General features: G+C 37.0%; 1 protein-coding gene across 1 annotated transcript in view; it reads right to left on the reverse strand.

The window, feature by feature from the left end:
- The window catches only part of FAM83B (family with sequence similarity 83 member B), a 49,314-nt gene that overhangs the window by 12,364 nt on the left and 10,450 nt on the right, over positions 1–26,500 (reverse strand). Inside the window, exon 3 of the mRNA XM_053939785.1 lies at positions 1,493–1,657. Within this exon, the coding sequence (XP_053795760.1) occupies positions 1,493–1,657 (165 nt within the window). The remainder of the gene's footprint in view (positions 1–1,492; positions 1,658–26,500) is intronic.

Genomic DNA, 26,500 nt, shown 5'->3' on the forward strand with positions numbered 1-26,500 from the left:
ACATACAAACCCCTCCAATCCACACTAATCCACACAAAATCCACTCTATGTATATTAAATTTTCAACCACAGTATAAATACCTAAAAGTCTATAAAACTACCTTAAAAGACAACCTTGTATCCAAAGAAGGTAAGCTTTTGAAACAGCTGTGGATACAACTGCATGGAATTATTTTGAAAATGCATACGGCATTTTTGAGACATCACTTGAAAGGCACAGTCCTAATTTTCTGTATTTTGGAAGGACAAAACTCATTATATATGTCTATATATAGACATAGATCATTTCTGGCAACCTCTAAGGCATAATTAACCCAAGTAATCAGTAAATGGTGGTATCTCAAGTTCCAGAGTATGGAAGTACTGCCAAATACTGACTTCATGAAGGCAATCACTACCAGTGTTTATAAAACACCACAGTTTGGTGGTTTTTCCTCAGAAGTTCCCACAACTCTGTGTATTAGGCCACCAGAGAGCAATTCCAGACTCCTATGCAAGAAACAAGCATGGAAAGTAGAGTGGGAATACTTCTGAGGACATAAGTCAATGCTCCAGAGTAAAAAAGGGTATAAAATAGAGTTTGCTCCAAACATCTACCAAAAAGTCCTCTTTATCCTCACAAATACACCACATCTCTATCTGATTCCTGGACTGGGTTCTTAAAATAGGTGCTGCTAAAAAGAGCTTTTATAATACTTTTGACTGGCATGAATGTAGCTTAACTAGTTACAGAGGCAAGGAATTTCAAATGGAACTATGAGCTAAAGCAGTGCTCAGAACTTTGCAAGCAGACTCCGACAACATCCTTGGAACTTCTTTAGTATTGTCAATAGTAGAGTAAACCTAGAAGTACTTATGAAACTTATGTCAGTTCAGTGCAGCTCATGGTTTATATTCTAATCCCTGATAAACATTTGGGCAATGCAGCACATCTCATAAAAATGTAAATGTCATCTTGTTATCTCTCTTACAGGATAAAATTACATATTTAATGTTTAAAAGCAATAGGACAAAGCACAGACATGGAAATACGGATTTTCAGGAAAACACTACTAAAATAGAATCTTGGGCCTCCTAAAGTATTTTAATGCAGAACCTTAAAGAAGAAATCATAAAATAAAGTACACAACTTATTAATTTATCTAAGTCTTATGACTTTATTTGCAGGCAACTATAGGAGAAAGGATAAAAAAAAAGCTTAGTTTTACAAACATGCAGCATTCCTAAATACACAATAATGGAAAATTATTTTATAAATTATATATGAAAGTTATGACATTCTATGAAATTATCTCGTTTTGACACTTGAAAAAGATGCTTTAAAAAAATGTATCTGTAGAGAAAGTTCTGCTGAGAACTTACCTGTTTACACCTGGTTGTTAATTTGAAAAATCAGTATTTAATAACCACTTTTTCAATAATAATCACTTTTCAGTGGGCTGTGGAGGAGTAAGTGGTGAATGTTCATGCAATGGAAGACAGGATGCCTTACCCTGAGCCTCTGAACTTGACAGCCTTGTTTCTCTGTCATCTTCAGAAAGTGACTGAAATTTGATTCATCAAGCAGGATATACACTGCAATCCCTCTAGCAGATGCCTCCACGATTTCTCTAAAAATATCCACATCTGTAAACATATCCATAACAATGGCAATGACCTGAATCAAACAGGAAAGACACAAATTATTGTATTGTATAAAGTCATATATAGAATTCTTCACTGAGGCCTTCACTGAGCTGCTAATATGCTAATATTTTTTACACAATAAAATGTTCTATTTTCTATGTTGTTCCACTTAACCGGAAAGCTTTCAAGACCACTGGATCTTCTTTTTGAGATATCAATGACTACCTATGTGACATTTCTCACAAGTACCAAAGTCCAGCAAGATGTGTTGTGGGTTGTCTGGAATCAAGTTGATTTTGTTCCTAATAGATGGTACCGTGCTGTGGTTGGGGTTTAGCATAAGAATAATGTTAATAACAAACTGATGTGATTGTTGCTAAATAGTGGTTATCCCAAGTGAAAGACTTACCAGTGTTCCATGCTCTGCCAGGGAGCAGGTGCATAAGAAACCGGGAGGAAGCACAATTAGGACAGCTGACCCAAACTGGCCCAAGGCATATTCCATACTGCAGAACATCATGGTCAGTGTGTAAACTGAGGGGAGTTGGCTGGGACGGGCCAATCAATGCTCAGGGACTGTCTGGGTATTGGTCAGTGAGTGGTAAGCAACTGCATCACTTTTTTTCTTGGGTTTTACCTCTCTCTCTACCTTTAACTTACAGTTATTGTTATAACTACCAATAGAATCCTATTATTATTATTATTATTATTATTATTATTATTATTATTATTATTATATTTTACTTTCTATGTAAAATGTACTTTACTATAGTACATTTACTTATTCAATTATTAAACTGTTCTTATCTCAACCCACAAGGTTTTACTCCTTTCCAATTCTCTCCTCCATACCACTAAGGGGGTGAATGAGCAAGTGGGTGTGTGGAACTGTGTTGCTGGCTGGGGTTAAACCATGACATGGGTGTGTGTAGTGACTGGTTTTATGGGGGAAAAGGAAACCCAGTAAAAGAGAAAGGGAGGGGAAAACAGCAATACAAGTGCTGTGGAAAAACCTTCAAAATAAAATTGCAGTATGCATAAAAGAAAAATCAGATAAAATTTTTGTACACAGGGCTTCTCAGTCTTTCATCATTTTCTCTAAAGCTAATGGCTCAAGAGCTTGAAGTAGCTAATAAGCAGACACTGAAGAGCTGGAGGCACTCTTACTGGCACAAAATGTCCTCAGCTCATAAGAGCTTGGCTTAAGAAGATCAGCATGCTGAACACCAGCTACCAACACCGTGCAGTCCACAGGGACAAAGCAAGTATGTCTGATTTGGAAAAGCAATGTCCCTCTAGTGGTATTTGGGATATACAGAAATGTACTGTTGACATATCATTAGTAATTTGGGAAGAACTACTGTTGAAACGTGGAAGGAAATAAGAGGAAGAACCAGTGTCTGTGTAACTTCTAAAGGTATTTTTATCCACTAGTGTTTTCATTAAAAGTTCCAACGAGACGTCTCAGGTGCAAATTCAAACCAAATAAAACCTTTCACAGATGCCAGAATAGGCTTTACCTTTTTCACTAATCTTTAAACTATCTGTACATCAACTTTAAAGGTGTAATTGTTATGTTTCAATACTCATTCTAGAACTGAAATATTTACCTCACACAGGTAAATGCTGTTGCACACAAGTAAAAGTTATGTCTCCAGTCAGTTGTACGAATTACCTTTTTTGAATCCTACCTGCTTAGAACTAAAAGTTTCATTTATGCCAAACATATAATTAAATCACTAGAAAAATAAATGAGAGATGACTTACAAAAACTAAAAGTAAACTAAAGTAATGGAAACAATTAGAAATGGTAAAAAGACAATTCCTGAATAAGAGAAAAGGAACGAACTTGGCCTCTGCATTACATGTCACCTGGCAATAAAGTCTTTACAAATCCACCACTCAGAGAGGAAATGAATAGCATTAAAGAATTCCATTCTTTCATAAATCTTAGGTAATATGCCAATGCAGTACCTCATATTCTTTATTGACTTTTTGAAAGTAAAACCTAAATGGGTTTTTCTCCGGTACAGAATATATTTCTTTATCTAAGGACTGAAACCATGAATGTTTATCTTGACTCCAAGGATCTCATCACTTTCAGACTGCACCTTCTGCTTTGTCTTGCTTCTGAGATACACAGAGTTAACTGAACAAGGCAACCCTATATATTCATCTATCTTGTTTCACTTGCATCTGAGAAGAAAACTGCCAAGACAGATCAAGTATGCTAGGTAAAAAGACCAAAAAATAATCTGTTCTCAAATAGTCTGTTTCATTATCTGTTTCCCCCTTCCTCTGAACTCCCTGATTTCTTCCTAGACTTTCCTTTTCTTCATATCTTCAAGAAATGGGTGCTCATTGCATTCTAGGATCAATATAAATGTAAGAGAAAAATCCTGAATGGATTCATTAGTGTACACTGATACGAGTACATGAAATATTCAAAACCCACAGCACAGCCCTCAAAAATCATTTTAACACTTTCCTATGGCAGATATCTAAGATATTCACAGGTTTGCAGCATTTTGTGGTTGCAAAGACAGCTGAACTGGAAAGATGCAGAATAAACCCCACAAGAATGTGCAATAAAATCTAAAACCCAGCATGGACTAGAATGGCCATATCTATCTTTATGAACAGGAAGGTAGAGAAATAAACACATAAGCAAGCAGGCCAGTAAGCTGGTGACATAAGAAGGATGTATGTGCACTATGTGCAGATATTTCACTCAAGAATGAGCAGAGAACCTTCTTTGCTGTCACTAGTAGAATTATTCTTAAGCCATTTATCTTATTAAATTTGGAGTAACTCTGCAAAGCATCAAGTAGTCTTGCAAGAAAATGTAGGTTTCACTTCCAGAGTTGGAATAAAGATTATCTTTTGAAACCTGAAGCTCATGCTGTCTGAAAAGTCCTTACCAGAATCTGAGTGCATAGATGCAAAGCCACAGTCATGACCTGACAACCAAATGGGCCTCCATTTGTGCATTTCCTACAAACCAGAGGTGACTCTTGTTGAATGTCCTCATTAGGCTGCCCATTTACTCTTAGCAACACTCAACTGATCTATTAAACACAAACATGATCAGGCTCAGCTGCTGGAGAAGTGACAAATTTGAACAATGCATTTGATACACATATGACACATACAATATGTAAAAAGTCATTAACAGTGATAAGGTAATTTCTGCATACTGATTTCCATAAACCAAAACAGATGTTTGACCATAAACTGTAGGTTTTGATTTAGAAAGAGTGGATTCCATAAAGGTCATGGAATAAATAGACTGGCCTTTCAATATAATAAACTTCCTTTTTTTTTCCATCCTTTTAATAGGGGTATGTGTACATTTCCCCAGCTTGCCTGCTTTGCAGCAGAAGGGAGTATGGCACATGGGAAAAGACAAAGCAAATATGGTATTCAGAGTTCCAAGTTTTGATTAATTAAGGAGACCAAGATTAGGAAATTACTTCAATGAGGTATTCTATAATGTGTACCTACCTTTTATTAAAGCTGCAACAACAGCTGCAGGACTACAGGATTAGTTACTTGCTGCATCACTTCAGAAGAAAAGATTTCACTGCTGTGTTTTTACATTTGTTTTTGCAATTGCAGAGGTAATTTCCACACGGGTACAGTGGATTCCAGTAAGGGAGAAAAACTGATATAATTCAAACTGCAGAAATACATCAGAAAATTGCCTATTCCATACATTCTGTTTCTTTTAGGCATAACAATACTATCCTGAGTCAAGAAAACCTCCTAAAGGCAGAAAGCTCTAGTGTCATACAGGAGGTTTCCTTACAAACTGCCATTTTTTTTTCCAAAGCATATTTGTTTTCTACAATGCAAAGATCTTTTTAAAAGGAACCACTCATGCTTTTGAAGCAAATACAATGGCCTTCCAACTATTCCAGGAAAACCGGATGGGTACAACAGTTTTTTGATTAAATCACCAAAATTCTGGGAGAACTTTCCAAACCTGATCAAAAATGACCCTCATTTGGGAACAACTAAGCAAGCATGTTACACCTCCAGGGAGGAGAAAATAGTTGGTAGAGCAGACACTTGCTGTGCATAACATCACATAGCACTGAAATTATGCACAGCAAGAGGGAACTACCACCACCTGGGTGGGTATTGGATAGAGGAGCACATTTCAGCGACCAGCTAAAAGTGAAGACAGTGCAGAAAACTGTTTTTATGCTGGCTTTCTTCTCCCAAAATTAAAATAATCTTTGATTGTCACTGCTAGTATTTTTAGTTATCTACCCATTCTTTTTTTTTTAAGTGATGACTGTTTTTAAGCTTAAAATTTAGTTTCAATGACATCCTTACAGAACAGGAGAATCTGCTGAAGTCAATAAGCACAAAATGACTCCTAATGAATCTGACAAAATGCTAAACTTAACTGAAGGCAGCAGTAGAGCCACATGCTATTATCCCTCTTACTGTCTTGACACTAAGACTATGCTTTGCAACAGAAAAGGAAACTACACGTCCTACTTTGGCATTTAAAAACATGTAAATATAGACAGGAAAGTATAATTTTGTTGAATAGGACTATTTTTATGCAAATATTCTAAACAGTATTTTTCAGTAAGCTGATTTATTTAATTTGCACGTTGATGAGGAAAGTACCATTTTAAAGCTCAGTAGCTCTAAACTATCATCACTCTGTAAGAATACAGAGTATTCTTTTCTTTCTTTCAAAGTTCTTAATCTTCAATTTCAGTAAATGACCGACTCCTACAAAAAGTACCAGTGACAAGGTTCATATGAAAGACACATATACATTTGTTTGTTGGTTAAAACAAAAAGCTAGAGCTGAAATATCCTGGATATCCTTGATAAACAGGAAATTGTGTACATGGTGACATGGCAACAGAGTGGATAACATTACACAGAAAATGGAGGCCAGTGTTCAGTTCTGTGGTACCTATTACGCTGCAGGGTAATTTATTGCTAGGTTGGGCCCATCCATGTGCATTGTATTTGCTTAGATGGTTCTCACTTTCAGAAACTAACTCTATTCAGAGGCTTATCTAGAAAGAAGTTGGCAATCCCAACAGTTACACTTATCATTAAACATCTCCTGAGCGCGTCCAGGGAGGGCCACCAAGAGGGCACTTGCCCTGTGCAGACTACATGAAGGAGCTGGGTTGTTCAGCCTGCAGCAAAGATGGCTTCAGGGAATCTTACAGCAGTTCCTGGTACTTTACAGGGAAGTTCTTGAGGGACAAAGGTTCTTTGCAGTGGTGACAGTACAAAAGACAATGGTCAAACCAAAATGAGAACAGTTCTGCCTGGATATAGGGAAACCCCCTTATTCCCACAAGGACACCCCAGCAGTAGAGTAGGTTGCCCAGAGGGGTCCAGTTTGCATTCTTGGAGGTTTTCAAGACCCTGCTGGATAATGCCCTGGGCAACCTGTTCAGATACTACCACTAGCCATGCTTTAAGCAGAAGGCTGGGCTGGAGACTTCCAACTGACCAACAGCTGCAACTCAATGATTCAGAGATCTTCACTCCCATCACTGTCAAAGTGAAAGCAAATTTTGCCATGATTGGTAGCAATTATAAACTTCGCTGGAGGCCTAAAGAAAACAAACAGAGACTATAAAAAGAGAACGCTGAGAAATAAAGGAGCTTTTCTGCTTTACTTCTTCCATTTTTGACAAGAAAAAATAAGTGGATTTTAATCTTCATTGAGTTTTAGGACATCAAAATCAATCTTTTAATAGGTGTTGTGTGCTGAAATTCAAGCATAAATGTAACAAAAAGCCTTTACTGCTAGCACTCAGTAGGTCTATTTTGTGAACCCTTGACAGTTTCATTATCTCAGCATTACCACTTCTTTCACAAATATGAATTATGATTCTCTAGGTTATATATTGCAGTGTGTGTCATTTAACAACTCCTTTGCTATAAACAGTAAAAATACAGGAGTCCTCTACTAAAACTGTTTGCTTAGGGCAGGCTTTACTAGAAACACCTACCAATATCAATAACTTAGTAAGGAATAATGCTGAAGACCTCTACACTGCAAGAGTATTGATTTCTTGTAACCCACATGCGGCTTACTTTGGGCATTACATGACAAAAATCCATACTGCTGTGCAGTGCTTTAAATGTCACCACCCTTTCTCACCCCAAGAACAAAGAACCACATCTCTGAGAGAATTATTAACTCTATTTTCATTGACCATTTCTCTGTTACTCCAGTCCTCTTTTTGCAGATCTCTGTTTTGGGGAGAATCTCCTTGAGGCACAGGCTCAGTGCTGAGTCTGGCTTTTCTCAGAGAGCAGGCAATTGCAACAGTGCAGGAGGAGGATACAGTGCTGTGTACCATGCTGTTAGGAACAGGAGGCAGGCAGCAAATGGACTGGTGAGTTTCTGGCATCAGAAGAGACAAATTTGGTGGTCAATGCAGACAACATTCCCTGTAGTAAGCTATATAATATGTCCCACAAATTATTGTGGTTCTTTTCTCAATTATACTATGTTGGTTTTTATGGTTGAGGGTTTAGATCCAGTTTATGTTTCCTGCAATTCATATTAAGAGCTACCTAATAAATCATCTGTTATCCTTACTTTCTGGCTCTGTTGCTCACACCAGAGTGCTTCTAAGACAAAAGTTCATTAATTTGGTATTAATTTGCAAAATTGAAGACAGCCCTGAAATGCTTTGCTCAACACATCCTTTTAATACAATGTCTACTTTGAAACCATTTGTGCTGGATGAATTGTTGAAGTCTCACAATACGGTAACAAATGAGAAGTCTTGCAATAAAGTGCCAAAGTGTAATATAATGAGGGGAGCCTTGCTCTGTAAATAAAGCCTAATACAATAATATAAATAGTAATCAACCATCTGAGTATTACCCATTCTCCGACAATTTCTGTGGCAATATAATGGAACAAATATTGAGATGATTTATACCTATGCAACATTCATGAAATTAATATCACTACTTGTTGCATTGTCACTACTTGTATTATCATCATAATTGACCCCCTGAGATCTTATTTAATGCATTTAATTTGGCTCTACAGACACAGAGCGATATACAATAACTATGCAGAGTACTTGGAAATGTTCTCCCATTATTGCATTCTTTAAAAGCAATTTAATTAACTACAGGATGAAGTCTGGTACTTTATTATTACAGGCAGCTACACCACCTCAGAATCAGCTCTCCTAACCCTCACTTATCCTCTTTTCCTCCTCCTGCTTCAAAATGAAAAGTGAATGTATAGAAGCCTTCTGCATTACCTTTCAGAAAGCTATTGCAGGCCAAGCTAGCAAGTCATATATACATCACCTTAAAGCGACACCTTCGCTGTCACCTCTTGAAATTCACGCAACTGGGAATTTTATCTTGGAAAACTCATGGGAGTGAGCTACATTAATTCTATAAATGTGATCTTTATCCATGAGTTTGGTAGTTGTTATTCTGGCTGAAGGATTCGTAAGAACTCATTGTGAGCTGACCAAATTACAGGAGACACCTTGTCACTGTGGCCAGCAGCAGAGGCAGTAATTCCTCTGAAGCTTTACTTCCACACATGCAGAATGTGAGTGTCAGCAAGTCATGGCAATGAGAAGATGAAAGGGGATATTCCAGGGAATCTTCATGGGGACTTTCCAAAGAGCATTTATAAACCTAATCCTTGGAATGAAGGATCTGCAAAGAAACAGCTGCTGGTCAGTGCTGGCACACCATACACAAGAAAATATTTACCTAAATCTGCAAAAATCTGTCATGCATGATTAAAACAACAAGCATTCACAATGCTCAATTTTAACACTTTCCTTCCTGATTGCAGTGCTTCTATCAACAACTAAAATGCTTTTGGTATTTAGCAAGCAAGTTGTGTTCTGTCACTGAGAACAGAAGCAGGCAGAGGTCCTACAGAAAAGGACATAAGGCAGCACAGAAAATCCTTGGCAAGAAGGAGGGAATGCATTAGGGACCTTCCTCTGTCCTTTCTTCTCTTGCCATTGATATTGCTGCTGAATTCCCAGTGCCATGTGGGCTGCAGCTGGTTGGGTAGCAAGACTAGTATTTGTATTTAGCTCTTCAGAATGTTCATATTCAGTTGTTATGTTGAGAAGCTGCCAAGCTTTTTCTGAGGAAAGCAATCAGAAAGGAAATGCCAGGATTTCTGACGGCCTCCGACTTTGCTATACCACAATGGAAATTCATGACAAAAATCAAAGGTACTTCTGTAGCCTCCGGCTCTCTCTATGATGAATTTCAAAGACTTCTGCTTCAGAAATATCTTTTTTATTTAAAAGAGTATTAACAGCTTCAATATGTAGGTTCTCATGGGATTCCTTAATATTTAGTGAATGTTTAGGCTATTTAAATTAATATTATAATGTTATACTTTTTATTTTAAAATTTTTATAAGTAGAAGCACTTACTTATTCATATGTGCATATTTAGTGACTGCACAAAAACAAACAATGCACAACAGTGTGATAAGTCTTAATTATTTTATTTGAAAGTCTCAGTAGTATGAGTTACTACTGAAAGGTTAAAAACTCTTTCAATACCTGAAATTATTATCTCACACTGGAGAACAAGGGAAAGGGATACCTCAAATGCAGGGGGGGATAAGGGGAAGGCAAAGGGACAAAAACATTTTTTAAAATGCACTAAAATTGTCCTTTCAAATTACTCCTACTTAAAAATATTCTTCATGCCACAGTAAACTAGATTGGACATTAATACTTCTAAGGGTTCTTCCTGTGATTTCTTTCAAGAAATATTAAAACAATTGACTGTTTATCAAAGAGTCAAAGTAAATGTATGAGATTTCAGCTAATCTAGATAACAATTCTAGAGAATATTTTGGGGGTTTGCCACCTTTAACAGTACATTTTGGTGAGGCTTCTTAGATTGGGAATGGAGTGATGTTCTGAATCAGTCTGCCTTCCCACTGATTCACTTGGGTTTTCTCAAGTGTCCTGTATATATTTTCAATACTAAACCCCTCTTCCTGAGAGTTTATATATTGAAAAATGTTAGACAATGTATAAAACCCCACAATATAAATGAACATTTACAGGTTGTGGACTTTAATCTATAACAAATGCATTTCTTCAAGTATAGAATTTTGTTGGCATTTGTTAATTAGTCACTTAGAAACAATGAAAGATTCTCTTCTTCAAAGGCATATTTATAGGAAGAAGAGATGATTCAGACCAACTTTTCTAGACCAGGAAGGATAATTTTGCTTTTAGGTTTGCTTATGCAAGAGTTGTGCACTGTTTGTCATCTTTAAGACCTTAATAGTAAACTGCCTGAAATCCCTTGCTCTTGCTCACAAGAATAAGTAGGTACAGCAGAACAACTTGCACTGAAGAGAATCCAAAAAGAAAGGCAGGCATATAACACAGAGATGGAAACTGCTGACTGACTCCACAGTAGATGATGGAAAAGAATGGAGTTAGATGAAAATAAGTGTCTCAAAAGCAGGAAACACTTATTTTTGCATTTCTATGCACAAGAAATCTTGGTGTATCCAAGTCAGTAGACAAACCTGATGTGGTGTTTCAGAGCAGCTTATGATTGAGAAAGATAGACTTTGGAATACCTATTTGCAGTATGTTAGGCACAGTCCACATGGATGGCCTATCAACATTTTTAGCAAGTGGAAAAATAAAAGCATACAGTTGAGGAAGACTTGTAGGCCGTGTACTGCTAAGTCCACAAGTCTTACACCAGGGTGATGTTGCATCAAGTAAACACAAATTCATGCAAAGACTAATATTTTCTAACATGGAAGGCATTGCATCCAAGAGAAAACAAACCTATTTTTGTAGGCAGTGCCCAATTTAAAACAGCAACTACAACAACAACCAAAAAAAAAAAAAAAAAACCAAAAAAACAAATCAAACAAAAAAAAAAGTTCAATCACTAGATTTCCAATCAGTGAAGAGCTGCAGATCAATGAGCATGACCTGATTATAAAACTGACTTAATGACCTTGATACTGAGAAACAATTCCTAATTGTATCATTAATTGTTGAAGGTTAGTCCTCTATAGACACTCGAAACTTCTTCCAAAACATAGACTGCATAAGGAACACTGGTAGACAATGTGTTTTAGAGATAAATGTAGGGAAAAAAAGAGGAATAAAAAATTGGGGAGTCCTTGCAGAAGACATTGTTGTATGTCCATAGAGCCCCAACTGAGACTAAAAGCAATTCTGGTTAAAAACCAGAAAATCTAGACCAAAACCAGGTTCATGGTCTAGAGAAGGTAATACCAAAGTGAACAAAGGAAGCCTCAACAGAGGCTCCTGTTAATCTCTGGAAAGTAGTGGCATAATTTCTTTATCTTTAGGTTAAGAAGGAACATTACAGTCTACTGCAATAGAGTAGTATTTGTTGCAGCTGTAATTAGCAGACCTGGATGGATCACATGCATGACAGCAAAATAAATTTGCTGTTGGTCATTTTTAATTAAACTTTTGAGTATCAGGGAAATAATGCTTATGGCCACAATTCAAGAAACAGCTTGATGACCCAAGCTGGCTGCTCTGCCTGACTTCTGAAAGGAAAACCAACGAAAGAATCAATTAATAAAGAAATTAAGGCTAATCACATATTTAGGGAAGGGTAAATGGGAAAACATCTTTTCAAATATTGCTTATTTCATCCTTTTTTGAAATACACCTTTTGTATTCAGCTTCATATGTGACTGAGGGTCAGTAATAGACACATGAGGTATAAACACTTAAGGACTGGCTATTGGCCAGATGTGTAAAGTAATTGTCCAATAAAAACATTTTGATTGCATGTATTTCTAGCAGCTTGTAAGCTCAATGATATTAAATATTTTCATACTGCTATCACAGAAGGGGAAGCAAACCCACTATAATTTACAGATTATTATGGCCTATTTCTGTTCCCCTTTCCCTTCCTTCTGTGACTGCACCTTACTTCCCTCTTCCCTCTACTTCCCCACTACCTCTTCACTCTCTTAATTCTTTCTTTCTCCCTTCCTGTCCCTTCTTCCCCCTTTCAAGGAAGGAACTCCAAGATCATTTAAATTTGAGACAGAAAGCAACCTGATATTGGATACTGAATGTGGGATTAAAATGGGTTCCCATGCATTTTATACAAGCTCAAAAATACTCCCCTTTTTATTCCACATTTTATGACTATACTGTTACAATATTCACAACAAAGCTTTTGATTCCTGCTACAACTACTATTTGCTTCAATGCCACTAATTTTAAATTTTATAGATGTACCTAAATATGTTTAAGGAGATCACCTCAAGCAGTAATATGGTTAGAGTAAACCAGAAAAATACAAGAACGCAGGCTGTTTAAAGTTACTGGTCACAGGTAGTGATGGGTCAGTATAAAGGAAAGCCAGTAATCCTCTGGTATACATAAGAGAGGATAAATAATGAAAAGTTTCTTCAGGGTTTAGCTCTGCCACCTATTCACCTTTAACATTTTTTCCAGTTTAGCTACATGATATAGTAAAATGCATTTATAAGTAAAAATAGAATGCCTGGACAACACCTGTAGTAATATTTATGTTGCAAAAAGTGCAACAGCAATTATGTCAGATCAGTGTTCTGAAACATTTATCACAGACATAATGTAAGCCTGCATAAGTCCATATGGCACATAGATACATCTGAATGCCAGTAAACAACCTAATCAGATGATTTAAACTATTTACTTTTTTAAACATGCTGCCAATTGAGCAGGAACCTTCCCTGACACTCATGAGAAGCAGATTACACCACCTGCTCGTGGAGCAGCCACAGCTACTTGTGCAACATGTTGCTAATGACTGTGTGCAGGCAGACTGCATTTCAATTTCACCTGTTTAAGACAGGTTTTGAAACTAATTAATTAATTGTTGTCTGCAAATCATGTTCAGGTCCTCTGGTGAAATCCATTACCCTGGCAAGCTAGATTATTTATTATAGATTAAATGAAAAAGGAAAAAAATAATTGCAGACTTGTCTGAAAGCATCGGCAGAATGTCCTAAAGATAAGAAAAGATTAATCTTGTTAATAAGTAATTATGTGCAGCTGTTCAGGAAGAAAACAGATTCAAATTTTAATGCACAATAACATATGGAGTAAAATGTCTGAAATAGTAGGGAAGCAATTATAAAAACCCTGCTCAAACCTCCAGTGAAGCAAACTGAAATGAAGAAGGTAAGTAGTGCAATTCACTCCAGTAGTCCACTGGAGTGAATAGTGAATTGAAACTAAACAAGGTACTAAACTGAATTTAATTCCTGAGTCAAATGCAGCACTTAAAAAATAAAACAATAAAATAATTACAAGTAAAATTATTATTAAAGAATTATAATTTCAGTAGCAATGCTATGCTTTAAAAATTCTGTATTTATAAAAATTATTTCAATTTTTAAATCCTTTAAAAGCATTTTTAATGAAACCTGACAATTCTTGTTAGAGCATGAATCTTGCAGACGTAGTGAGGTATTCGAGGGAGTTGCAAGTCAAGGGACAAGAAACGGAATTAAAAGACACAAGTGAAAAAAATTTAAAGAAACATTTCTTTCTTATTTGTCTCTGCCAGGTCTTTGCTCAAGTGATCTTTTGCCTCGATGTGAGCTGACTTTTGAATAACCATCTCTGTCAAGCAAGCAGCAATACAGCTTTAGAATTATCTTGGTGACACTATTATTTTGAAAATGCAGTTAGCATCAGCTTTCACTGATCTGCACAGCTCTTCCATGAGACTACACAAGTATTAATTCATCACTTGCAATTTGATACTACAATTATGTAAAATCAGAGGAAAGATTATTTGCTCTTTGTGACAAAGTCTGGTCAGGTATTTATAATACTCCATCTTTGCTATCTACTACTCTTTCCAATTAAATGTAAAAGTTTGTTTTTGCTGGTTACAAGTTTATTAAGTGTATTCATAATGTTTTCTCAAATTAGAGCCCTAGGCCACTTCCAGGACACATCTGGGAAGGAGCAGATACACAGCCAGGCTGCAAGACTTCCTTCCACGACCCAGATTCCATTTGCCTCAGCCACAGATGGCCACTGTGGTCTGCTCCTCTCATTTTTCTCATTCTCACAAGGATAGGATGCATAATGAAGCACTCCTTCAAGAATCATTAAAATGAACAATTATTCAAATAAATGAGTTACCACTGTGCAGGTAACTGAACACTTAATACTCAATTGAGTTAGTGACCAAGTTAATGGCAAGTTAATAGGGTTTTTTTAAGAAAAAGAGAAGCATGTTATGAGAAGACTTCCACTGAACAGCTTCATGTATGCGAGAGCATTCCCCTTTCTACAAAATATTCCTCCTAATGTGCATTGCATGCCAGTTCACATATACACACCTAACCTCCATTTGGGTAATGATAATCAGAGATCTAATCAGGAAGCCTGCTGAACATCTGCAAGAAATGCAAAACTCCTACTAGAGCAAGGTGGTATTCTCCAAAACATCACAGCAGATACCTAAGTTTAAGAATGGAGGAAGAAGAAAATCAGTCTCAAGAGTACCTATTGCAGCTTTTCAGTATTTTCAGTACCTTCCTTTGCAAGATTTGCTGCCTGTTTGTGCCAGTGAATCCCCTGCAGCCACAAAACGTTCCTGTGTTGAATATCTGTGTACCTCAAAAGTATATATGCTAGGAAACATGAGGGGCAGAGAGGAAAATTCACTTATTTTGCCATCAAAAGCAGAACCTAATAATAAGGAGCAAAAGCAGAAACACCACGGACCAAACCACCCATGGATTTACATTAAGCCATGTTCTATTGGCAAATTGGCTCTGCTGGAAAATGTGCCAAGCATGCAAATAGCTGAATATACTAGATAACTTCAGTTGTTTGAAGTAAGGATGGAGGTGAGAACATGCAATATACATTTGTGGAGGAGAGGTGAACATTTTATTCCAAGAACACTTTGTGAAGTGTTGCTTTTTGATGCAAAATAATGCCTTTCAAATAAATATTTGCTCTTACAAAGTACCTCTCAGGTCTCAGGAAACACGTTCCCTTGAGTAACCTGCCTACTCCAAGTGCATGCCAGAAAGCCTCTCCCCATCCCAGACTGCTCTGCTCCCTGTGCCTGTGTGCCTGCATGGAATCCACACTTTCTGTAGCACAGTGTGCACGTGTGCATGTAGAGGAATGCACACATGTGCACATGCACTGACTGAAAAAAAAACATTTTATTATTTGCCTATTTCCTTTAGATAAAATGTTTCGAACCAGCACTGTATCAACAAAAGAAAAAAAGAGCGATCATTGCTGATGTAGTAACAGGACAGTTTTTATCCTTTTTTCTTTCTCATTTAAAAAGATGTACTTCTTTTCCTGCTCTTCAGAGTCTCTCCCTGTAATTCTGAATCTGCTTTCAGACACTGGTACAGTGTGCACTCACTCAAGAAGTACAGCTGTCAGAAGGAATTTTTCAGTGAGTCTATTATAATTTTTGGTTTACTGTGACTAGCAGTTGGCAATTAAAAGATACTCCAGTCCTTTTTCAATCTTAGATGTGCAATATACATAATTTTCACTGACATGGGAACAATTTTTGCAATGAAACAAGACTCATGTATGCAAAGGTAAGACTTTCATGACACTTCTGTGGATGATTGAGGATTTGCTGAAATGCAACCTAAATTAGAAACACTATTTCAAGTGAACAATGAAAAAGTTATTTTCTTGTTTCTCACTGATGCATTGTGAGAAAAAAAGTAACATCAGAAGATGGGCAGATAATGGGGCAGCGAACAACTCTGTTTCATATTTGGATATTACTGAAATATTTCTGTTTGGATACTCTAAAGCAGACAAACAATCTCATGGACATGAGACAAAAAGTTGATGCAAAAAGATAAAGTTTTAAACCACTGGAAGCACCTGAAAAAGGTAGATTTCACCGCGAGCTCTTGAAACTGTGTTACCTACCCCTAGAACAAGTACACCAATATATATGTCTTCACAAATCACTCTGAGATTATATTAATATTTATAGATGAGGAGTCTGTGTTCTACAAGGAATTTGTATACAAGTCTTCCAAATCCTAGACCAATGTATAAGGTCTAGGTCTAGGTATAAGGTCAATCAGAATTTTTTTATATTCAGCAAAAATAAAAACATACAATAAACTTTTTAAAGGATGTAAAAGACCTTTGAATGGAAATAAATGCAGGGAACTAGAAAAACATGTAAATCACTCCCATTTTATCCAGTTCTAGAAGATATTTGCATAGAAACATATTTTTAATAGAGTAATGTTACTTACAACCTCCCAAATCATCTCTGGAGTAACTAAAAAAACCAGAAACGTACTGAAATCTATTTCTACTACTTCTCTGTCATAAAAGACTCCATAAGAATTACCAGAAAAGAATCTTTTTTAAGTCCTTTTAAGTTAACACTTAAATGCACACAGAAAGTTTTTCCTCTGTAAAGCACAACCCATTCCATAAATGCAGGAATAACACATTGCATCTCGGAAACTGAACACATACAGGGCGTGTGTATGTGCATGTCACGCTGCTGTCCTGCACAGGGACACCTGAGTCAGCCCATTGCTAATGAGCTCTGCCACTGGAACCAGTCTGGTCACGCTAAGGTGATGCTCTGAGGAGCTCAGGACACCCTGCTCCTCACGAGTGCCCTTGTGCACTGATCCCTGCTGTGTGAGCACATTCTCAGACACAAACAGCCAGGGATTGTGGAGAGGCTGAGCATCCCAAGGTCCCTATAAAAGCAACCCCTGCAGCTACAAATCAGCCTGAGCCTCACCTCACCCTCCAGTTCTGCATTTAGAATTCTCTGCACCTTCTCTTTTGGCTGACTGTCATGTTGAGTGATGAGATACACAGGCAGAAAGCTCAAGCAGGCTTGGTTTGGGCTTGCAACCTGGGTTTCCTTAAGCAAATTCCATCAGTTAGAGAAAAGTGATTGTCCAAAAAAAAACTTCTCTCCTGGGCAATTATTAATTAGTTACCCAGAAGTGCTGATGGTAAGACTAGCACCCACCTGTTTTAAGGTCAGATTTATTCTTAGTATCAGCTCTTTGAGGATGCAACACTGTCAGGCTTGTGTTGTGCAGGGAGTCAGATGCCATTATCATTACAGTCTCTCCTGACATCAAGACCTGTGAATCTCTCCGTTTCATCAGCCTCTGCTGATTTCACAGTCCAGAAATGGCTGCAAAGATGAACAGGGAGAGCCCAAACAAGCTATGTGTTTTTAAAGGCTCCAAACACTGATCACAGGCTCACGTTTACCCAGCTATTTTTTAGAGCAACTACCAGTAAAATCACTTGGAAAATCATATCTGAAAAGGAAAGCAATGACAAGGCTCTTGAAGAGGACACATGAACACAGTACAAGCAGTGGTATGTAATCAAGAAGTACAGAAGACTGCTTTATACAAAAAAATAGCATTCATTAAAATACTAGAATGACTGCTAGTCTTGGAGGAGATCATGTCTCTATGAATGAGTTCAAAACTAAAGGCCTGTCCCTGGGATTTTGAGGAGAATGAACCTGGAGCATAGGAATTCTCACTACATACAAGGCAAAGAGCCACTCACTTCAAATTCCCAGGCACAGAGAACCCCAAAGCACACCTAAAAAATCCCAAGGAAGCAAAAACTGCAGATTCTGGGAAACACCAAGGAATATTTTACAACTCAAAAACAAATGAAACATTTAAATTGGGATTTTCTCAGTTTTGTGGTTTTGAACAAATTTGAGAATGGAAGGAAAAAGGAGTGTACAGTTTATTACCATTAAAATCCTTCCTGGACAACCTGCTGACCTTCAAGAGCCAACCATGACTTTGAAATTAATTAAACTGTCCTAAGTGAAATACCATTCTCAATTTTCATAATGCATTAATTTAGTTACCTATGTTCATAATTACAGTGAAAGAATTTTGGCATACATCATATTCACAGGTGTTCTGCATTTCAGCCTATGGCACTGCTGACAGCAAGCTTTTCAATGAAATTCCTCTGTGTGTGTGTGTATTTATTTATATAAATATTTTGTAACCTTTTAATACAAATTATTTAAAAATATGTATTGTCAGTTCTTACTTCTTTTTTTTTTCAAGTTGTAAAGAGATTTCTCTTGAATGTATATATTTTGTAAGCATAAAATGGATCAAAATAGGATGCTTTGCATTTTTACTGTTTCAGGCCAAAATTCAACTTAAAGCCACAAACAAATCCAGAATAGTTCAATGCTTACTACTTACACTGTAATTGTTTTATTCATGGCTGTTGAAAAAGAGAAAATATAAACCAGTGTATTTTTACTGTCATTTAGGACAGAGAGTGGAAGTCACCAAATTAGAAAAAAAAAAAAAAAAAAAGTAAAGTACTGGAATATTTTCAACTTTTATGTTACAATGCTTTTCATAGTTACAAATTTCTCCTCACTAGAGAAGTAACTTAATTTCTAGTCAAAGTGATTTTTTTCATAATCTCCAAACTGGAATATATTTAGCATAATTTTCAGAAATTTCTCCACTGTTAAACAGCAATGCTTCCAACGGGCATCCACAAGAAGCTTTTTTTGTACCATATCAGGGATTTCTTTTCTTTAAGGAAAATTTTAGATTCTTTAGACAGATTCAGCCAAGACTGATCAAAGAGACTGCCCAGATTTAGATCTACAAAGTAAGGAAAAATTATGCTTAACCCCATGTCTGTTTCTTTTTGCATGCACTATATATATTATGAATCCACACACACAGTGTATGACAAAAAGCAGCTCTGACTAAGTTCCATTTGAGTTTTTAAAACTAGAAAGTCTGTGTGAACATCAGTGTGAAATGAAAGGCAGCCAAGAGTGCCATTGTTACTTCTTTAAAACAGGTCAGAAAGATTTCTGTATTTGGAATTAAAATGCACAGCTTTTTTTTCTCATTCAGTATCATATTTCCACAACAGGTAACTATAACTGTGCCCCTAGAACGTTTCAACAAATGTGCTTAGCTGGAAATCCCCCCAAATGTTTAAACACCTATCTTTTTGTGGTATTTTCAACCTAATTACATTCTAAAGAAAAAAGCCTGACAAGGATTATCTTCTAATAAGCCCTTCAGATAGAGTACTCAGCTTTGTAACTTCAGTGCCTATGTTAAAATACTGTTATTACATATTTCAGAAATTAGGTATTTTCCCCTTTTCAAATTATCTCTGTTTTTGTTATGTGCAATCTACTGCCTTAAAAATAGATGGCTGGGTTATGAACTAGACAGTAACACATTAAACTATTTTCTTTTTTTACTTTATATCTCAAAGGACTACTTTGTATAATTAAATTTAGCAAATAACCTCCTCAGACAGTATGAGCAAGTTCTCTGCACAGAATTTAGCAGGCCATGAAATTCTGATCTCCAGAATTTTTTAAACACCACTAAGAAAATCCAAAATAGGTAGATCTACCTATGTACACACCATTTTGTATCAACATGTCGTAATTGTCTATTTCTCAAGGTAACTGTTTTGTTTTAATTTAAGAATATGGAGCATTTAAAAAACAAAATACATAAACTATTCTGGACAGTTCTACCACAATAACTAAATTCCAGATGTTTGCTTCTTACTGGTTTTTCTTTTTTGTTACTTGCATGCCAGCATACATGGAAAAGTGCACGTATGCTTTTTGCAATACATTCTGCAATCATTTTTAAAGCCTTAAGAGTACAAATTGAGAAACTTTTCCATGGAAGTTTCCTTGCAGTGTACATAAGCTCAGTAAACGTGCAATGTGGCAGAATAAAGCCTGTATCCCCTGTATAAACTGTTAAGGTTTGTTAGCAGAAGACACAATCATTTTGGTTGAGGCTGTTTAAAGGAAACTACAGAATAAAATGTTCTTTGACAGCCATTCCATATTGGCAAAATCTGTTCTTGCTCTTTATGTATCAACATGATAAATTAAGTCTCACTCTTGTATTTCTTTTGAAGCGACCAGCCTATCTTCTATAACATTCATCTGTGTACCCACCCCACTTCTGTGGGACCTGGGCCTGAATGCAGGGATCAGCAAAGGGATGGAATAGCATCTGGGGAAAGGAAAACATTCCATTGGCTTCATGGCTTTGCTTGGCTTTCAGATATTCAGTTATTCAACACAGGGTTTTTTTAGAATAAAAGAATTACAGCAGTCTGCTTGGACACATGTTATTCTTTTTTTAGGTGCTCACAGTGGATGCAACCACCTGAAGATGTAGCTCGTTTTGGACTACAAATGTACTGTGGCATGATTTAAGAGCAAGAAATTAATTAAACCTTCAAAATCAGATCCTTAAAAGATATATGGCCATATCCCTAGGCATCAATCCTGCAAACATATGCATGTCAAGTTAATAGAACCTCTCATGTACACAAATTACAGTATTTAAATCCTTCCAGAATTACAGATCTAATTTTGTTTGAAGAAAAAAAAGTGTCTTCATTGAGCAGATATTATTTTTTTTGTCTCTCTGCCCTTTACTAAATATTCCCCCAAAAGAATTATTGTCAAATTTTAATAGATGTACTGTTTGATAAAATGAGATGAAAAGTAATTGTGTATACAAGTCACAGTTGTAATTAAATAGCCTACTGTAATTTCTGATAACAATTGTTCAATCTCTAAACTTTGCAATTTTTGTCAAAAACCTCAGTAACATTGTCCTGTTCAGAAAAGATACCCTCCTAATATTTAATATCAGAGATTCAATTTATAATAAAAAATCAGAAACCTGGCAATAAAATTGATTAGAGTAGCAATTCAAAAGCATTGCTGTGTTTCTAACATCATGGTGGTGCTTTACAAGTTCTTACTGGTAGTGACAGAGGACGGGGGACTGACGCAAGCACCATACTGCAAGCACTGTCTTCAGGTATGCTGACTGGCACCCTCCAGGGCAGCCACATTTCTTTATTGACCTAAGAGGGAAATATTATTTCCAGATGTCCCATCTGGAATTGCTTTCCAGAAAGATGCCACAAGTGTCTAGAGCAGGCAGCAAATGTTCACCTCTGTCAGAGATGCAGAGTGAAAGGAGAAAGGACAGAGGAGGTAGGGCTGTCCAAGGGACAGAGGTGGAGAGGGGGGCAAAGAGAGAGGGAAAGGAAAGAGGAACTATGACCAAAAATGTGTGTATGATGGCTTCCTGTCAGGTATGTAAGTATGACCACTTCAGTATGCCCAACTTTTCTGCCCTTTGTGCCTCCCACCCCTTTGATAAAGATTCTCAGGAAGTTACCTCTGATCAATGCTCACCACCACAGAGTGGAGCCCAGCGGATTCAAACATTGGTCCGTCTGTGTATTTCTTAAGCTGTCCCCTTCCACATGATGGTCTAAGACTCCAGTAACCTCAAGCTGTCAGCATTTTCACCCTGGGTGCAGGTTCCAGTGTTATGCTCCCTCAGAAGGTCAAAACAGTATTTAGCTGGTCCACTGATTTCTAAAAAGAATCAACTGAAAGGACTGGCAGGATCCCTACTCCTCTGACATGCCTCTTTCCCAAAACCCAAAACCAGCACATCTTTTCCTTCCTTTGCTCTCCTTTCTCCAAAAAGCACCTGGAGCTCTGGCTTTGAAAGGCTCTGGCATGCATACATAAAGAGCTTCCTGAGCTCTCAAGAACTCATTGCAAAGACACTGTTTAACTCCTCTAACTTCAAGACAAAGAAGAGGGCCTTTACTTGGGACAGAAATCCTGTAGCAGGTGATTGCAATATCATATGGCACTTCACATCTGGACTGAACTGTCATCATTAAACTTATGCATAAGAAATCAAATCCTCTGACTAATGAGATTTCTGGCACAAGTGGCTTACTGATATTCAGTAATCCAGAATTCATTAACAGAATAGATGATGATGTTACTGCAATAATTTTGTGCATCATAAAACCCATTAGAAAATACAGTGATATTGATACTGGTGCTCATGTTATGCTAAAACATGAAATAAGGTGATAGCAAATAAATAAACAAATAGAAGAATCAGTCATAGTTCCCAGTTTCATATCTATGCTCAGTCTTCTCATCTTTAAAGTATATCCTTTAAGCAAAATAACATTGTTTTTGTTATGTTTTAAAAAAAACTTTCTGTAGACTTCTTAGAGTACATACTGCTGTAAAAGTTAGACTTGTAGATGGCTGTATTTTTAGGCCCATCCTCAGCAAACAAAGGCTACTGATCTCTATCAAATACACTTTGTGCAGCCACATAGTCCTGTCTGTTATTTAAAAAAAAAAAAAACCCATGCCCTTAAGAGTGACTTCTCAAGCAATTATTGCATGCCTGTGCTAATCCACCATTAGTCAGTAACAGGAAATTACCAGAACAGCAGACAGCTTCAGATATTACTGTGCTCTGTCATGCTGGATGGAAACCTAGTTGCTTTGGCAAGCAGCATCTCCCTGGCATTTTCAACAAATCAGTGCTGCTGGCTTGACACTGCAACTTCTGTTTGCTGTCTCTGATGCCTCTAATCAGAAGGCACAGCTCACTAACAGGGAGTTCTGCACAGCTTAAGAAGAACTTAGTCCCTTAGTGGGCATTTCTTGAGAAAGGTCCCACTGGGAATCATAATTTTCTTCTCTGCCAGTAATTTTATCTTGTCCTCAATATTATTTCTTCTGTATCAAGCACCAAAAGCCTAAAGATAAACACTAACTACAATGCCTTCTGTGGGCTGATGCCACTCAGATTCACCTGAATTCAAAGGTGATGTCTTAGTGCTTCACCTAGTGCTTAAGCCATAAAGGGAATTTATTGAGCTGAAGTGCAGCCTTCTTAGCAAAGAGTGCCTGCAGCTCCAGGAAACAGCATGAAAATAGGGCTAAGATGTTATATCTGCTGTTTGAACTGAAGGCACACCTATTTGGCTACCTGAACACACAATCCTATGCTACCGTTTGAGCCTGATTGCTAGTGGATGATGCAGATCTCAAAGTTTTCTTTTCATCTCTAAGAGATACATGGTGCATAACTTCTCATATTATCCTATCACTCAGCTTCGTCTCTGACAGCAGGATCACTGGCAGAACTGAAAAGGCCTGAGGAGATCTGGTGCTGCAGCTAGCAAAAATCTCTGGATAAAAGAAGCACCAAGAAGCTTTCTGAAGGCAGCTACATGCCCACACTCCTTGCTGGGGAAAGCAGGGGTGACCATGGACCCTGTTTTTGAGTAATCTGTTCTGTTCCCTCTCACCATACATCTTCCGGGCAGCCAGCACAAGGGCTCCAGACCAAGAGACAGAACTGGTTAAGATAACCCGCTCCTAGATAAGGTATGAGAACACCCTGTATATGTCACACCCTTCTTATCTGAAGCTAAGAAATGCTTCATGCTTTTACAAACACATTTGAAAAGTAAGCATTATAGAGCTACAGTCTGCAATTTTTATCAGGGAAGTACTAATATTCATCAGAAATTAGTCTGCATAATTACAAATGTACAACTATAGTTTTTATCAAAAACTAAAACTACAGAGGTAAGAAAATGAAAAAAAAAGCCCCTACTTGCTCTGAGTACTGTTTGCTAATGCATAATATTCTCATACTTTTAGCTATAACTGTATCTTTAAAAAAAAAAAGTGATTTATATTCATTTAATGCTCAGTGTGTCTCAGTAGTCTGAGTTACAGAACCACACACACTTTGGTTATGCTCTTTGCTGGCTAAGGATAAAGGAGAGCATACAAATTCTGAATCTACTGTTTATATTGTAGTAGTGGTATGTCTGTACTGGCTGGCAGCAATCAGGGAGAGTAGACAGCAGTAATGTGTACGATACACAGACACGCAGTGAAACATAATAATGTTCACTGTTTCAGAAAACAAACACCTAAGATATAGGGAAAGATGACAAACAAGGGCAAGGAAAGCAGAGATAGATAGTCTGATTGCTTATAATTCTGTATTTGTAATGCAAATAACACTACTATAAATTCAGCTGGCTTACTGATCAGTGGATTATATACTGAAAAATTATTAACTGTTGATCAAGCAAGCGATGGCCAGATCTTGCCAGTATTTATTTTGAACAGCTTTACTGAGGTGAGTCATTTTATGGATGTCTGCAGATCCTACAGTAAAGTGGCAAGCTCAGCACCAGTTACACCCTGTTACGGCTGGGATGCCAATGCTTCCTTCCTTCCAAAGCTTTTACAGTAGGGTTTTACAGAGCAAAAGCCCTCTGAGGTCTCAGGCATGTTGACAGCATTTCTGAAAATTTGGACTTTAGCTTCTCTTGCAATTTTATTGTATCTTTATTAGAAAATGGTTATAGATACGGAAAATGGATAGAGATACTTTATCAAGAGGCTAAAATGGAAGGCATGACTACACAGCTATCTAGGGCAAGGTCTGCACTACTTTAGAGCAGCAAATAATAAAGTGTACTTTGACTCCTCTATCATCTGGGCTGGAATATTTGCAGTACTCCTCAAGGAAAATAACACAGCATTAAGCAAGTTGTTCTGAAATAGTTACAAGTTAAGTAGATACTTCTACTCAGATCTGATATAACAGGAAACTTAAAACATGTAACTCACTGGCAATCCCACTCCTTCCAAACAGAAGAATGGGAAATTTTGAACTTTTTTGTTTTGGTAGCACTTCCCTGCTTTCTATGTAGATACTATCACACTGTATTACACAAATACTGCTTCAGTACTGCAGGTATCAGCACACAAAGCTATGCTCATTTAAAATTTTATCACAGATCTTATAATATTTTAGTTCCAAATTCTGATATATAACAAATTCAAATTTAAAAATGACCTTAAATGTGTCCCCCTCAGAGCATCACTGGCTGTGTTGGAAAGGTATCGTGAGTTCAAAAGCTATCCTAAAACTGCAAAAGATGAAAAAGGGCTTATGGATTTATGAATGTGATTAGAGCTATAGTTCTTCAGGCAAGATTGTTTCCTGGCTGAAAAAAAAAACAGAAAAAATGGAGATCTCTTCAGGAGAGGAATTTAGATGAACAAAAATAGCACTTCAACATTACCAGTATTTTTTGGACAAGTAAGAAAAGGAGAGAGACAAAACTCAAATACACTAGTCTGGGCAGTGAAAGAAGCATTCTGCCTGGGCAAAATTATTTTAAATCAATGGTTTTGTATTTATAGCATATTTTGATCTGTAACTGCTTCAGCATAATGTAGTACAAAGTTATTGCTGAATATGATAAACACTTTAATCTACTGAATGTGCAAAAAGCATAAATGACTTCTTAATGGTACTTTTGTTTTGACTGACAAAGATTTATGTCAAAGAGAGAAAATGTTTTAATGAAAGGAACTGCTACAAAGCATATGTGTATGTTTACTTCTCATATGTATGTGAATGAGACAGACATTAATAAAGAAATACAGCTGCCTGCAATATCTGGCCTTTAATCTTCCTTAATCTATTTTTAAATTCATCATGGAGGTGTGGTATTTTGATAACACATCAGCACAGTTCTGACATAAAAATGGCAATACTTATAAATTATTTAATTACGTCTTTTAATAAGAGTATTGAAGATGTCAAAAGTCTTGCAAAGATAGAAACCTGTGAATACAAAACTACCACAACTAATTAAAAATTAGTTGGAATCAATCCCCAGGCTCTGCACTCTGCTTGCTCTTCACTTTTGTATCCTCCCCAAGTAACAGGAGCACTACCAGGAAAAATCGTGGGTTTCATGTTTAGAGCACGTTAAGAACTGGATTTCACAAAAGTCCCAGGTTTTCCAGATTATAAAATTGCTTGCAGATGTGTCCCATCAATGGCAGTCATCTCTGCTGGCACTGCTGTGACTGCTCTGGGACTACCCTTACGTGGGGAGAGCAGGAC

This window comes from Vidua chalybeata, chromosome 3 (genome assembly GCF_026979565.1).
Source record: "Vidua chalybeata isolate OUT-0048 chromosome 3, bVidCha1 merged haplotype, whole genome shotgun sequence".
Lineage (NCBI taxonomy): Eukaryota > Metazoa > Chordata > Aves > Passeriformes > Viduidae > Vidua > Vidua chalybeata.